The following is a 15,559-nucleotide window of genomic DNA, read 5'->3' as shown; positions in this document are numbered from 1 at the left end:
ATTTATTATGCGGAATTATTAAAATCCCTGTGACTGACGACCTGTCCAGGGTGTGTCCTGCCCTCGCTCATTGTGAGCTGCGATCGGCACGAGTACCTTGTGATCCTGAGAAGGACAAGTGAGATAGAAGATAGATGGATGGAATATTTAAATCAGAAAAAAAAGGCAGTATTTTTTTTTATATCAGGTAGCAAAACATTAATACATTGTTCAGTTTAATATGTACTGAATATGCAGCAAAAAAAAGTCATATCTTCTGTTCCATTATAACGAAACAATCCGTAACATAAAGAAGCTTACAAGACATTTTCACCAGTAAAATAATAAAACTAAACCCAAATATGTACTTTATGTACCTTATTTCAGAGTTATTGGTGCCTAACACAAGTACAAATGTTATTCAAATAGATATAATGAATGGTCAAATGGCAGATCCCTTATTTCTATACTTAGTCACATTAGCCTGCAGGTTCAAACAGATGAGAGCCAGGTGGATGAAGCACAGGGAACGCTTTCAGTGTCGTGTCTGATCCAGCTGATGTGCTACCTGGTAATACTCCTTATTAACTCTCTGCACCCAGAGACAGCCCACCTGCAGGGCACAGCCTGGCAGTATAAAAACACCAAAACACTCTGCTTTTAACATTCTTATACTTGCATGTAGTAAAAATGTTAAGCACCTGGGATTGCTGGGCTCAGACGCCGTATCTCATTTCAAGGAAACAAATGATTCATTCACAGTAAATAAATACAGGGACGAAATCAACAGCAATCGATGGATATGTTAATATGTTCAGCATCAATGTTCCATATACATAGGATAATATTTTTGTGTGCGTCTAATGCAATGAAACAGTTGCATTGAATCGATAACACACATTGCAATGAGACACGCAAGGCAAACATATAATATTCTCTGTCGAAGATAATGAGAACTCAATGGCCCCTAATGGTCCAACACCAGCGGAGGGAAGGGAAATGATGAAAACATTAGCCACAGTAACAACTCTGAGTGAATCACCAAGCTAATCTTTCTTTTACCTTTTTTTTTTTTTTTTTTTCTCCAGACCTCAAACAACCATCTATAGAGTTGGTTGTAACTTCACAACAAAGGTGATTTAATTCAGTTTGATGCAAAAAGGTTCAATCAGTAATTCAATAATACAATCAGTTTAGAATGAATATTATATCCTTCATTTTAATTCACAGCATGTGAAAGAAATCTGCTCATCCAAGAGTCAGAAAACACAGGTGGTGTCAGGCTCTGTCCAGGCGTCTCCTGCTTCATTACACTTTATGGTATTATTTTACATTTAACTAATGTTCTGAGAATAATTCAATGAAACCCAATGGTCACTTGGTTGGTTTTGTGTGTGTGTGTGTGGCACATGCTGATTCTCTTGAAATGCCATCTTCCCCGCAGATATTTAAAGCGTCGCAGTATTTTACATTGTCGGAGCATTTCAAATTTATAAAAAGTCTCTTAACCGATTGGAAGTAAAGCATCACTTCGATGGAGTGTTTGTTTGTGTGTGTATAACCTTAATGAAACGTGACAGAGAATTTTGACTCTTGAAGAATATTTCCAATCATTTGCAGAGTTTTCTGTCGCCCTATCTTTCTGTGTTTACTGTATTGCTGAATCAATGCATGTCACAAGTGGCAGGTTGTTTTCTTTGAAGAAACAATTTGCTTGACTGATTTGGGCTAAAAGAAACACTTTACAGGTTTGTTTTGTTGACCCAATAAATATTTTCTTTTGGGAGAGAACTCTTGAGAATTGTTGCCCTGGAAGGATCGAAAAAAGTACACAGGTTTTCCATTCTATTTGGGGATTTTCATCATCACTCAAACAACACTGTATCTCACTAGATTGACTGTTTAAATGATCTTTATTAATTGATGCAACCATATGTGAACAGAAACGGAGAAATCTCAAATAAAAAATGTTTAATGTGTTTCTCATTTGATGTTTATCAAGCCAAGCATAACATGTTAACAGGATTAACTGGTCAACACTCACAGTCACTGGCTTTTAAACAGATCAACAATAAATGCACATATGCTAGGTGTATTATATATTTACCCGATTCTTTCTTTTTTAGCAAAAGCACTCTTACCTCTATCCCCAGCTGTTCAGCCTTTGAGCCTTTCTGAATATTCTTCACAAGCGTGTGTGTTTTCTCTGGGTACTCCGGTTTCCTCCCAGTTCAAAGAATTGCGTATTATAAAAAATTGGTCCCTCTAAATTGCCCAAAAGTGTGATTGTATGTGGATAAAATGGTATATAATATCGCTGGAGTGTTTCTCACATTAGAAATGTCTGGATGCTTGAACGGTCTAATAATAAAGCATTTGCAATTCCTTTTGTGCAAAAAGAGCATCTGAACAGGTCAAACACATCAACTAAAGTTACAAAATTTGTTAAACGTGAACATTTTGGGGGAAATAATAACTACAGGCAGTGTATTAAAATACATTTATTTTTAACATTCACAAAGTTTAAAGACATTGAAAAATGATTTGTAAGATTTCATGAATTTTGAAAGGCAATCTATTAGTGCAATGACCAAAATAACGACTTGAATCAAATTGTGAAGACTTCCCACTTTCTTTTCTTTTTTTTTAAATGAATAAAAAAACAAATTATGTGCTCAGCTTTCATGCAGAAGCGTCTTGCTCATCAAAAGAGGCTGGTGACTGTGGATAAGACCTCCGGGACGCATATGAAGCTGAAGGATGAGATTTCTTTCAAACACAAACTGTGATGTCCGTTGTCAGACGTGCAAAACCAACGTCAACACTTTCAATGCACAGTGGTGACTCAGGCCTTACTTTCTGGTCACCCGCGTACTAACGAAAGATGAATGTCTTTTCAAATGTAACAAAAGAGACAAAAGAGTTGGCATTTCCTTGCTTGTGGGCAGAAAAGAATCGGCATGAGAAGTTAATTTAAATAAATGAGTGAAGTCTGTGCACGTCTTACATGATTAGTCCGCAATGATTTCACTTTGTCATTTCAGGATCCAACATAAAATCTTCAGGTATCGTCTCAGGCGGGATGCTCTTCAGCTGCTCATCATATTCACGGAGAGTCCAGAGTTTCTCCAGTTCGTATATTTCTCTGGTCTGTGGTAGCATGAAGTGAACAACCATTTGACCTGAGATCAAAGAAAAACATCTGTTACTACGTTAAAGAACATCAAATTCTTAACCAGATGAAAAGATTTGACACCTGCACAAATCTCAGACGACGCATACCAAAGTCAATACACATCCAGTCCTCTGCATCTTTCCCTTCAATCTGTACAACCGGATCGCCAGCTTTCTTCAGAAACTTGTACTGGAGAAAAAGTATTACTTGCATAAGTATTAAAAAGAAAAAACACCGGTTGCATGCATCATATACAAAATATCACCTTTATTTACCATTTTCAGCGCATAAAGAGCCATTGCACGGATATGTCTGGGCGATATGCCACTGACGACAATAAAGTACTGGGTGTATTTGACGTGTTCAGGTACTTTGATCACACACAGGTCTGCAGCGTTTTCCTGACGCAGCAGAGACACCAGCACATCAAGACTGAAAGTCACTGAACAGTCTGGAAAAAAAAAGTATTCGAGCAATTGGCATTTTGTTTTCTCTGCAGTATGTGGCGATATTTCATAAAACCTCTTTTCAGACAAGTTAACTAGACATACATGTTATATGTGTATGTATATAAATATTTATGTCTAGACAGGCGTGTCCTTTCAGTATAGATTTATTTACACACACAAAAATAGACTATTATTTACTCAGGCTTTCCAATAAACAATAGAATTTTCTTTGTTTTAATTAACTTAATCTTCATAAAGTTTTTGCTTAGAATATTTTCTTTATGACTTTCTTATTCCCTCTGTTTTAATGTATTTCCTTGTAGAGCACTGTGACTTGTGATGGTGTATAAATACGTTTTTGCCTTGCTCGCTCCATTGTCAAACAGAAGATATGAAGTGGTTCAAATAATACAACAAAACATCTAAACATGTTCACTTATCAACTATACAAAGATTAGTAAATAGGGTAAAGCAACCACTTAAACAAATGAATCAGAAAACTCTTCAGAATTCAGGGCTGTACATGCATGGAGGCTCTACTTACTCGGTCTAACCGAACTGTTGTCAATGTTTGTTTCATCCAAATCCTGTGACTCCTCTTCAAGCCCGGCAGAGTTTCTCGGGCTTCTGTTTTCAATGCTGTCTGAATAAAATCTGTTTGAGAGAAAGTGGCAATTCAACGCAGGAACTTGGTGCCGGAGTCGACACGAGGCCGACTTCTCTGTAGACTCAGAGGTCGAACAAAGACTGTGAGAACAAACACATCGAGAGGCATTCTGCTGTTTTAGTATGACATCACTTCTAATTACAGAGAAAATACGTTTTCTAGAGCGAGTGAGAATGTTCATGACTTCAACTTGAATTCAGTTCACTGATGAAGCTAACCAGCGAGCGTCTGTCAAGGCTAAAAACAGGAAGTCGTTCGTTGTCCTTGGATTTTCATTGGTCCGTACTACTTCTTTGTTGGTGTAAGACGTGACACGAATATAATGCACCCTCTACTGGATGCAGTGAGTATAACAACTCACCCAGTTCTTGGTCTGTGATTTATTCTTTGGCTTGGCGAGAGACAAACGTTAATGTTCTTGTTAATGTCCTAGATTTTTCTTTTATGGCCAATTGTAGACGGTGTAAATGCTTTATTCTATAGTACCTTCCGACTGTTTGTTTCAGTGGCCTTTTAGAATAGATAGAATAGAATACTAGAATACTTTTACTTTCTATACTTTTATAGAATATCATAATACTTTTTTATTGCCAGAGCAAAATTATTATAAAGCATTGCTCCGCATGCAATACAACACAGAGAATATATTTAAAAAAAAGTTAAATATCAAATAAAACGGGATAAAATCAAATAAGTAATAATAAGTATTATTACATGCAGGCTTTATAAGCACAGAAATTATTAAATTAAGAGAAAAGCATAGAAAACACTATTTACAGGGGAGGAGTTATCAAGACTTATTGCTAAAGAAAGGAAGTACGGGTCTGTAGCTGGAGATGCTCTGCTGTTGACCATGGAGGTGGTGAGAGACATTTCTTTGTGTTGTGCTGTTTTTGTTTTCTTCTTCCTCGGGACCCCGTTACCTCCTTCTCTGCTCCATCCAGCCCTCTCCTTCCCAATATTATGGCAAACCCCATCCACAGAACAATCTCTTTTTTTGTTAGCCTATTTATGATCTATTCTTTACAAGTCTCCCCCATAACCTTTGGCACTGGGCATGGCTCGGTGGGTAAAGTGGTCGTCTCCCAATCGAAAGGTTGCAGTTTCATTTCCCATCTCTGCTTGTCGACAGGCTGAAGTGCCCTTGGACAAGACACTGAACCCCAAACTGCTCCCATAGGAATGACAGCGCCTTGCATGGCTGCAGCCGGTGAATGTGATGAACTATGTAAAGAGCTTTGGAGCTGCTCACACAGCTGTAAGTGACCATTTACCATTTTAATGCCACCATTTTCTCCAGGCCTCACTCGTAAAAAAGATCATTTGAACTCAAGCAACTGCCTGGTAAAATAAGTGCATAAAAAGACAGGAAGGTTTCATTTGTTTTGCATTGGAGTAAAAAGCAGAAATCCACTTTCCAAAATAGATACTGTAAAATAACACTATAAAGCATCTACTGATGTACCCGTGGTTGTCTTCACTGCCTGTCATTGTGAATTGCTGATTTACTCAGTCTCTATAATTCGTAACTTTTTTTGACTGTGTACTAGAATATATATCCTGCAATATACGTAATTTCAAAAAACTGGTATCTACATCATGTGTAGAGAAATATGAAGGAAACAGAAAATGAAATACTCTCACTCTTCTTGTTTCACTTCCTTATTTGCTTTATGAATTGTTCCATCATGGCAAAATTAACCACAACCGCATGTAAACAGTATTCGCAGGAGTAAGTGACCGACACTCACATTGTGTCATAAGGCGGTAATGAGCAGGACAGCATGACGGCAAAATACCGAATAAAAATCCCTTGGCATTTATTAGTGTAGTAAAATTGTTCCAGCAAATATTTCTGGAAATATACAAATTTACAAAATGGCTTGAAAATTTGTTCCCATATAAACTTGGATATGTTGTGGAAAAAAATCAGTACATTCATTTAAAAAAAAAAAATTTATCCACCTGAAGTGTAATAGAACTTGAAATGACATATTCAAGTATGTAAACATAACGTCATACAGCAACGTGCATTTTTGTACATTTGATTTAGTCCTCATTCATTACTAACAGAGTCCATAACTATATTAAGTCTCAAGCCCACAGGAATATGATCCGTAAGGCCTGCCAGATGGGTTATGAAGGTCATCTCTTCGATTTCCTGGAGGGAAAGAAAGAGAAATTGTTTTGTTTTCACTTTAAATAAATTCTTAAAATCTTTATAACGGAGACCGAAAGTCTGTACTTTTTTTGAAATTTGTAAAATGTTCAGGTAACAAATCAATGTGGTGGGACGCAGAAGTCACCGAGAACAAGGTGAAGACTGGACATACTGTTCGGCAGCGTGATGAAACGGAGCTTTCCCGATAGAGGATGTAGTCGATCCGGCGTCCAATCCACGGCTGGCCATTCTCGGGGTAAACCAACGGCAAGCCGGCTGCAGGAACGGGAGGGGAGACGTACTGCTTCCTCAGATCCTCGCTTTCCAAAGTTCTGCAGAGAGACGCGTGAGAAAGAGCAAGCCGTCACCTTCGTGGATTGAAAGAGAGCAGAAATGTTGCAGTGCTGAAGGCAGCACATCCAGGAGTACCTTTGTAAACCTTCTGGAGTGTTGATGTCTTCGTCATACAATGTGGGCTGCTCCAGGAGAGTGCCTTCAGGAGCAAATCACAGCAATACCTTACTAATGATCAACGGCTCCAATAAACTGCCAGTATGGATAAGTAACTGAATCAGTACAAACCAATAACCCAGGGCTTCTCTTTTCCAGGTCCGGCCCTACAAGGGTCTCTGTATTCACTGAAAAGGCAGTGATTCTGTTCCAGATTGTCATCTATCCAAAAAGTGTTGGTTGGGGGGAGAAGAAAAAAAAAAAGAAAAAAAAAAAGGACATCACATTTTTTTTTTTATAATAAAATGAATATCTAAATATAAGAATTTGCTAAACGAGATATAAACGCACCAGGCGAGCAGTTGTCAAAGTTAAAATCACCACAAAGCACATCAAAAGCCACCTCCTCATCGTGCTGTCTGTGGACCGACTGAAAATCCCCGATCCACTTGGTCACCATATTCAGTTGCTCGCAGCGGATTTCTCCTTCACCTGATAAAACCACACAGAGGGAAAAAAAAAAAAAAGGGTCGCAAATGTTCTCCTAAGAAGAAGAAAAAATTCTAATTCGTCTGAGTTAACCAACAGCAAAATGCGACTTGCCTTCTGGCGCATGAAGATGTGTGCAGTTAAAAAACCCAACGACTTTTTTCTGTTTCTGATTGTGTCCGATTAGCAGCTGAGGAGTTTCAAACAAATGCAATGAAGTTACAGTGACGTCATTGTGCATTCATAAAGAGACAAAAGCATTTAGTTATTCTACTCTGTTTTATATCAACTCTTAGGTGTACGAAGTAATGCTTTCTGCGTGACATACATTCATGTTTGTTTTTCACCATATTTCCAGGTAAATTTAAATTAGAATCTGATATTGTTTGGTTTTTTTAATATAACCACAAATAAAATATATCAAGTTATGCAATGTAACCTTTGTCTATTAACAACACACTTTCTGCACTAGTTGACATGCTATAAAGTTAAATATTGATGTAGAAATCCTGTTAAAAGATGCTCAGATTTCCTATAAAGCAATTAAAAACGGGGCACCTTGGTACACAGCAGGCCCTTGGCAGCCAGTGCGTCCTCCCCTCGGCTGTTGGGAAAGCAGTTGTATTCGGCCTCGAGCACGGGGAAGCGACTGGCCACGAAGAGGCCGCTGTTGAAGAACTTGAACGAGTTGCATGCGCATGGCGGCTGGCAGGCGTACACGCCGACGTCGTACAGTATGTGTCCAAACACGGGTTTCAGTTCATCGGTGAGCTTCTGCGCGGCCCTCTTATCAAACACCTCCTCCAGGCACAGTATATCCACATTAGCCGGGAACAGCGACGACACCTCCCAGGGTACGTCGTCCTGCTGACGGAGGCCTTGAGACAGCAGAGCTCGGGGGGCACTCCGGTGGCTCTCTGGGCCCTGCTGGTTAGAGTTCTGATTAGAATTCAAGAGCGGGGAGGACGAATCATTCAGGAGTTGCTCTGGGTCGTCTGAGGGGACACACACCACACGACTACTGGAGTCTGAGACTGCGACGTGTTGGTCGACAGGGTCAGAACAGTGACTTACTGGGGTGGGCGGCTGTCGGTCCGTAGCGCCGTATGTGGATGAGCTCGTGGGGAGCATGCTGTTGGAGGGGCTGAGAGTGCCACAGCTGCTCGGGGAGTCTACAAAGATGCGGATGTGGGGTCGACACACGCCCTGCACGATGCGCTCACCAATGACAGCCGCCCTGCGCTGAGTGTCCCCCAAGTTGTTAAAGCGTGCCAAGCTGTCCGGCAACAGACAGAGGTTGGCTGAGGCAAAGCCAAATGACGCCTTCCCAGTCAGCTCAAAACCCCTGTGTGTCTCCTGCTCCAGGGAGGCGGGCGTCTCTCTGTGGTAATAAAACGGCCTGCGGCAGGCCTGAAGGGGCGCCCAGAGTAGAAAGCCCAGAAAAGCAAAAGGGGTTGTTAGAAGAAAAAGAATGAAGAAGGTAATGGAGCCAAAGAAGACCTTGAGAGGGTGGAGGTAGCATTCCTGCTCCAGGCGCTGTGTTCTCTCCAAGGTGGTGGACTTGCAAACCGCAATGAGGCGGTCAAGAAACCAGAAACAAGGCAGGATAAGCACCCATCCCACAGCATGGATGCCTGCAGCACACCCGTTAGGAAAGGGAGATGCTGGCAGGGCCATGCCTCTGCACCTTATCTAAACAACAACACGGGTGAATAACATCAAGTCTTCCTGTTCTGGCTTCATCGATGTGAGAATGATCTCCTTCGTGGGCTCCAGCGGACACCTGAAACAGAAGAAGGAAATAGGAATGTTAAGAAGTTGGTGCACGGCATGTCACTGTAAAGCAGGCTTGGCCGACTATCAACCTTGTGATTCCATGCTTGTACAAGTAGCTGTGGAAAACATGGCACAACTGGCAGAGTGACTAACAGTGCAATGAAAAGAAAGAAAAACACAAACAATTAGCCTATTACCCACCTGTTACATTTACAGAATTGTGAAAGATTAAAAAAAAAATAAAAAAAATGGAACTGCACTGAAAAATCTCCCTGAAATGCTGCACCTGAATGTGCAAAGATAAAATCTAAAGTCTCTGGATGTGGTAATACCAGGCAAACGTGTTTGGAATCTTTGTACAGCTGCATTTTGTGACACCAGATATTCTGTGTGGTGTGTGTCATAGGAAAACGCATTGAATTAAACTGTAAAGTTTTACGCATCACGAGTTCGGTGGTGCTGATTTCCAATGTGTGGCTGATGCAACCATTAACATTGAAATCTTTGCTTTTTTTTTTTTGGAAGATCACATGGTATTCTGTGTTATAGCAGTCAGCTCAGCTCAGTCACAGTATAAACATGTCCTTTAACGCCACCGTGTTGCGTTCACGGACCCACAGCACATTTCAGCTCTCCATCATCCGACGCTTGAGCGGGAGAGTGGTAATTCATAAAATACAACCAGGAAGTAAAAAAAACAAAACTCACAATGCATCGATTACACGATCTAAACCCGAACCAGGTTTTATAGCTTCCCTCCCGGTGCAGTGTCTCTAATAGTCACTTCCTGCCTCGTAAAGGTAGATTAAAAAGGAGTTCAAAGGTAGCAGCTCAGGTATGTTCAAGCTAACAGACTCACCTCGACAACTCACACACACACTGGACTTAACAGAACTGCTGGTGTGTGTGTGTGGTCATTTGTACACCTGATGCGTGTTTGAATAATCCACCAGTGTAAAGGAGTTAAGAGATGACACCTGTCATGAAGCAGTGCTAGCTCAGAGCGGCTAACGTGAAGCCACAGATGATCTTACCTCCGCGTGAGAAGTGGGACAGTCCACGTGATCAACCCGCTCAGAGAGCGACTTGTTCATGTATTCACTGAGATTCAATGTGTCTGCTCTACTGAGGCGGGCTGGTAACAGATGACCAGACCGGTAAAACGACTTTTTATAAACATAAACCCAACCCAGGTCTCTCGGCTGCTAGTGGTGCTGTTAAGCCACGCCCCTAATGGTGTTGTCACGGCGACGGAGCATTCGGACACGTGACCTCACCTGAGGCCACCCACGCACAGACCTGTAACATCTGTAACATCTTTCTCTTGTAACATCTGTCCTCTGTCATTTCTGTCCTGTATAAAACATCTGTCCCCTGTGACATCTGTAACACCTTTCTCTTGTAACATCTGTCCTCTGTCATTTCTGTCCACTATAACATCTGTCCCCTGTAACATATGTCTCCTGTAACATCTGTCCTCTGTAACATCTGTCCTCTTTAACATCAGTTCACGATAACATCTGTCCCCTGTAACATCTGTATAACATCTGTCCACTATAACATCTGTCCTCTGTAACATCATTCCTCTGTAACATCAGTTCACTATAACATCTGTCCACTATAACATCTGTTCCCTGTTACATCAGTCCATGATTACATTGTTTCTCTGTAACGTCTGTCTCCATAACATCTGTCCTCTGGAACGTCAAATCTAAAAACATTGTTAATGTTTAGGTTTTTATTGCAATGAGATTCCACAACAGTTATATCATCACTTAATCAATACATTCTCAGTGTAATAGTATTTAGGGGGACACATTTCACCCCTTTTCACTTGTGGTTAGTCACATTACTCCTCACAGCACTGGCCTGTGTGCTCTATGTTCACTTTATCCTGCAGGCCGATCAGCATGACTTGGTTAGTAGAGTGTCTTGTCTTCAAATCCCAAGGTTAGCAACTCAATTGCCATCTTGACCTTTTTATATGTTGAAGCGTCCTTGAGCGAGACACTGAAATTCAATTTCTTTTACATGACAGCTGTTGCCATGACTGAGTGAATGTGATGATTCTGGAAATGCGCATTGAGACTTTTCGAGTGGCCCAATGCATGTAAAAAACATTTATAGTATCATGTGCAGGCTTTCTCCGTTGAGCTATGAATTCAGTTTGTGATCTCATTTATTCCTTCTCTTCTTTAATTCACTGCTGATTGTGACATATTTGCCTTTGGTGTCTTTGAACCTGAATATGGTATTTAATACAAATCAAACAAAGATTGAACAGAAATGAAAATCTCAAAACAAACCGTAGATTCCAGTCTGGTAATGTTTTTTTTCTTTCTTTATTTCCAAACATGTAAAAAAATATAAAAAATAAATAAATAAATTAAACAAGAGAAACAAACTGAATACGTGTGTGCGTTACATGTTCAAAAAGGGGGTGGGTAGAAGTTTAACTTTGTTTCGTCCTTGAGCCATTTGAAGCACTTTCCTTAAATGAAGCTTCATGACTTGTCCGTGATTAATCCGTCTCCTCACACATCTGGTTCAAACTGGGTTAGATCAGATTAGATCCATGACAAATCCACCCGTTCTGCATCTTACGATCCACACTGTCCATACAATGGGTCTTTTATACTCAGTATGTTCATGTATGGTAATCCAATTCCTCAGATTGAAAGTTAGTGGTGCTACCACAAATCACCCAGATGCCCTTTGACATTTTGCGGAGTTATTTATGTTTCTTTTTATGTCTCGCAAAAAAGAAAAAGTGTCACAGAACGACACGTGTACCCTGTCCACAAATGACACCGACACAATATCTTAACTGGTCTTGCATTTTATTGCAGTTGGTTTTCAACCTTTGACGACCAGATGAGGAGAGGCTTTTGGTCCTTCTCCGCCATGTAGCACAGGCAGGTGAGCACAACCAGAAGGTCCTTGTGAAGTCGTGTTGGCGCTCTGACTAAAATCACCCTCCTCAGGAAGTCCGGGTTGTTGAGGTCAACTTCCATGGAGCTGTATTCAGCAGGATTCCGCTTCAGGACCCCATAAGTGTTGACGAGGAACTCGGTGAACGGAGGATGAAGTTGTGGTTTGAACCCATGCTGCTGCAGCTTCACTCTGAGCTGTTCGTACCTCTGGGAGAGATAGATCCGATAGCCTTCATCCACCTTCCCGGTCAGCGGGTGTGTGCTCACCTGGCAAACACAAAACAATAACTCAGATTTTCTTCCTCAATCTTTCAACAGGATTTTTAATTTTTAATTTTTTTTACATTCAGGGCCGATTTGATGATGTCACAAAAGTTGCTCTACTTGCAGCTACGTGTAAAACAAAAAAGTGAATATTATTGAAAGGTTAATTATTTTGTCAGTTTTTTCTGAACGCACAACATATCAAGCATCTTTGAAGTTTTCATTGGGACAATTCTGGCGTCCATTCTCGATTTTTATGACGTGTAAGCTAAAAAAAAATATGAACGAAAAATGTTAAAAGTGAAAATGTTTTAGGATAATATAGGGGGTTTCATTGTGTGCATACAGTTTTGCGATTATTAGATGCTTCCAATAGCCAGTATTATTTCTTACGTCGATGATCTTGTGGTGTATGTTGAGCACCGTGAAACCATAGAATCTCTTATGGCCTCGGAAAACATAGGACAGAATCCTTTTATCAAGCTGATAGGCAATCTCTCCTAAAAGCCTCTGTTGGTCTATGATTAGAAGATGAAATCAGAAAAAGAAAGAATAAAGAATTCAATAAAGGTGAAATCAGTACAAAAAGTACAAACAATACTGTTACTCCTGTATAGAGCTGCTTGTATGACAGTAGTTACCTTCAGGAGGAATGTTAATGTGGTCGCTCTCAAGCTTGGTCTGGTCGCTTGTGTTTGGGAACATGGAGCTTTGGACGAGTGATCTGAAGTCAACAGGAGACGAAGTTCGATGTTCAGTCTCCAAATGGTTTTGCCTCAGGTTGTCCTGGAATTGGTCCTCGTTGAGGGCCGTTTCACACCGATAGGTCATCTCTGTGTCTGAGAACACAAAAAAAACAACAATAAAATATATATTGTTTCCCTGTTTCCTTATTTATCCTCAGAATATTAGAAAGAAAAAAAAACCATTGATGTTATTCTAACACAGCAGAGCAGATGAGACTAAAGAGGTGAGAGCCTCATGGCTTTAAAATAAAATGCCTGTGAATTGACCTAATTATTACTATTTCTATTAGAAAATTGATTACTATTCATTTCAGGTCCTGTAACAACAAGTGCTCAACATCTGCCTGCTTCACCAACACCTTACAGAGGATCCAGTCATTAGATCCAGATGTGCAGGATTGTACATCTCTCCAGTGCACAGTAACTGCGATCAAGTGGTGTTAAACTGGATCTCCTTCGCCAATAAGACTTTCAGTTTGATTAACAAAGTGAAAAGACGGTGAGAGCAAGCGAGAAAGTTAAGTCACGTTGCATTTTTGAGTGACGCTGAATGGTAAATGGACGTCACTTATATAGCGGCTTACAGCTGCGTCAGCAGCCGCAAAGCGCTTTCCATAGTTCATCACGTTCACACACCAATAGCTATAGGAAAAACACGAAGGCAATGAATGCAGAAAATATAATCAGAAAGTTTTATAGTTTTAGTCCACCCGATTACAATCAAACACGTGTTTGCTGTATCTTATTACTGCAATTGATCTTACTTGATGTTTTCATCACGTTTAAAGTATTGACCTGACCTGAGTGGACTGTTCTCATTCAGGCCCCATTGTAACTACCTTTCTTTCACTATTTGATGGTCACAGGTTTTCCAAGATAGAAAACCGTTGCTGCCATCTAGTGGAAGAAAAAAGAAAAGAAAAGGCTCATACCTGTTAAGTCGTCCATCGAGAGACTGCTGCTCTCCGAGCTGCTCTCCGTGCTGCTCTGCGGGTCCATGTGTCTCTAAAGTATCAGCTCCGCTTCCAACTTCTCGTTTGCCTTCTTCAATTGTCACAAACACAAGAAGCTCATCCAACGTGTTCATTTATGCCACTAACGTTTCATCTTGGGCTCCTAGCCACGTCCCGTGATGTCATGTGCAAATTAAAAACACGCTTTGTGACGTCATATGCGAATTACGCCACACCTCCAGCCAGAATGGGAAAATAAACTGCTCGCCTCCTTTTCTATGGAGGGCTGACTGTGCCAAAATTAGCTAATTAAATACACCATTCAGTAATTAAATAATTAAAATTGGAATTAAATATATTGTCACAGTCAGCCCTCCATACAACAGGGCGCATTTCTGCATAATCGAAAGTTATGAAAAAAAGATGATTGAATTTTGCTGAGTGGTTAAAGTTACCACACGGATGTTTTTAAACCTGCTGACCACGAAGGTTTTGCATGAACTCATAGATGTTACCTGCTGGATTCTTAGTAATGCGTCAGCTAACTGACTGACGCCCACCTCGGATGGTTCATTATTGTTCAGATTAAATCATCTGGTATTCTGAGACTGTTTTGTGTCCTGGTGTGCTTCATATCCCTACTAATGAAAATGTAATTTCTTAAACTCTTCTTACCAATAGGTGGCGCTATAGCTATGAACGGATGTGTTCAGGGCAGCACTGTGGTGACGCACGTGAAGTTTCAGGCTGATCGCAGCATGTAGAGCAGTTACCCATCACTTTGTGAACCATCATAAATTCAGTATGACTTCTCCCTCGGGCGATTGTGTTTCGTGCGTTTCACGCATAATGCAAAATGGCGGACTTCCTGTAGGCTTTAGAGCAGGGTTCCCCAATTATGGGTGTCAGTGACATTTTTGCCTGGCGTGACGTGCTGCATATATCCACCAAATTTCTTGGATGTACCTGAAATGTGTTAAACGTGCCACAGCCAAACTGCAGCTCTCCATTCTGGCTTTCAGGTCCATGCGAGCCTCAAAACTGTCAGCTCTGCCTCCAACTGCTCGTTTTCCTGCTTCAGAAATTAATTTTCCTGACGCAAATAGGCAACGTTTCACTCCTGGTCCATTTCAAGTGCTGCTGCTGCTTTTCACAGCTCAGCCACAGAAATATGAGACACGTAAACTAAAATCACAGGGACACAGATCTGAGGGGTTTTGTTTTTTTCTTTTACCAGGAAACTTTTACTCCATACAAAGAAGAGACATCAGATTTATAAAAGTTCAATACTTCAAAGCATGAAAGTTAATCATTGTGGAAATTAATGCAAAGAAAACACAAAAATAGTTTAACTTAGTACTAAGATTAAATGTTATCAGTGGATGAAGTTGGCTTGGTTGTCATGGAGACACAGCAGTCGAGGCTTATCAGCTGTTAGAAATTCACCCACTGACTTTATAGCCCTTTTCATCCCGGCTTGGTGAACCATGTTTCTCTTTTGACCTCGGAAGAGTTTG

General features: G+C 40.6%; 2 protein-coding genes across 6 annotated transcripts; both read right to left on the bottom strand.

Annotated features, from left to right (window-relative positions):
* Positions 1-5,921: 5,921 nt before the first annotated feature.
* On the bottom strand, positions 5,922-10,384 carry smpd5 (sphingomyelin phosphodiesterase 5). 5 transcript variants are annotated; one of them, XM_080472305.1, is made up of 9 exons: positions 10,181-10,384; positions 8,445-9,153; positions 7,929-8,294; positions 7,485-7,560; positions 7,233-7,373; positions 7,014-7,103; positions 6,861-6,924; positions 6,604-6,763; positions 5,922-6,431 (listed from the first exon to the last, which is right to left on the bottom strand). In XM_080472305.1, the coding sequence occupies exons 2-9, from the start codon at positions 9,045-9,047 to the stop codon at positions 6,327-6,329; spliced, it is 1,605 nt and encodes a 534-aa protein (XP_080328431.1). In that variant the 5' UTR covers positions 9,048-9,153; positions 10,181-10,384; the 3' UTR covers positions 5,922-6,326. The 5 variants fall into 5 exon arrangements, with proteins under 5 accessions (XP_080328431.1, XP_080328430.1, XP_080328429.1 ...); XM_080472304.1 differs by having other exon boundaries at positions 7,929-8,297; positions 10,181-10,381; XM_080472303.1 differs by having other exon boundaries at positions 7,929-8,309; positions 10,181-10,378.
* Positions 10,385-11,970: 1,586 nt separating this feature from the next.
* Positions 11,971-14,588, bottom strand: LOC308114887 (speriolin-like protein). Its single transcript, XM_080472130.1, has 4 exons — positions 14,022-14,588; positions 12,985-13,182; positions 12,737-12,861; positions 11,971-12,346 (listed from the first exon to the last, which is right to left on the bottom strand). The coding sequence occupies exons 1-4, from the start codon at positions 14,086-14,088 to the stop codon at positions 11,987-11,989; spliced, it is 750 nt and encodes a 249-aa protein (XP_080328256.1). The 5' UTR covers positions 14,089-14,588; the 3' UTR covers positions 11,971-11,986.
* Between the last annotated feature and the right edge of the window lie 971 nt (positions 14,589-15,559).

The sequence above is a fragment of the Lipophrys pholis genome, assembly GCF_963383615.2.
Source record: "Lipophrys pholis genome assembly, chromosome: 9".
Taxonomy (NCBI): domain Eukaryota; kingdom Metazoa; phylum Chordata; class Actinopteri; order Blenniiformes; family Blenniidae; genus Lipophrys; species Lipophrys pholis.
This window is presented reverse-complemented; position numbering and strand designations above follow the sequence as displayed.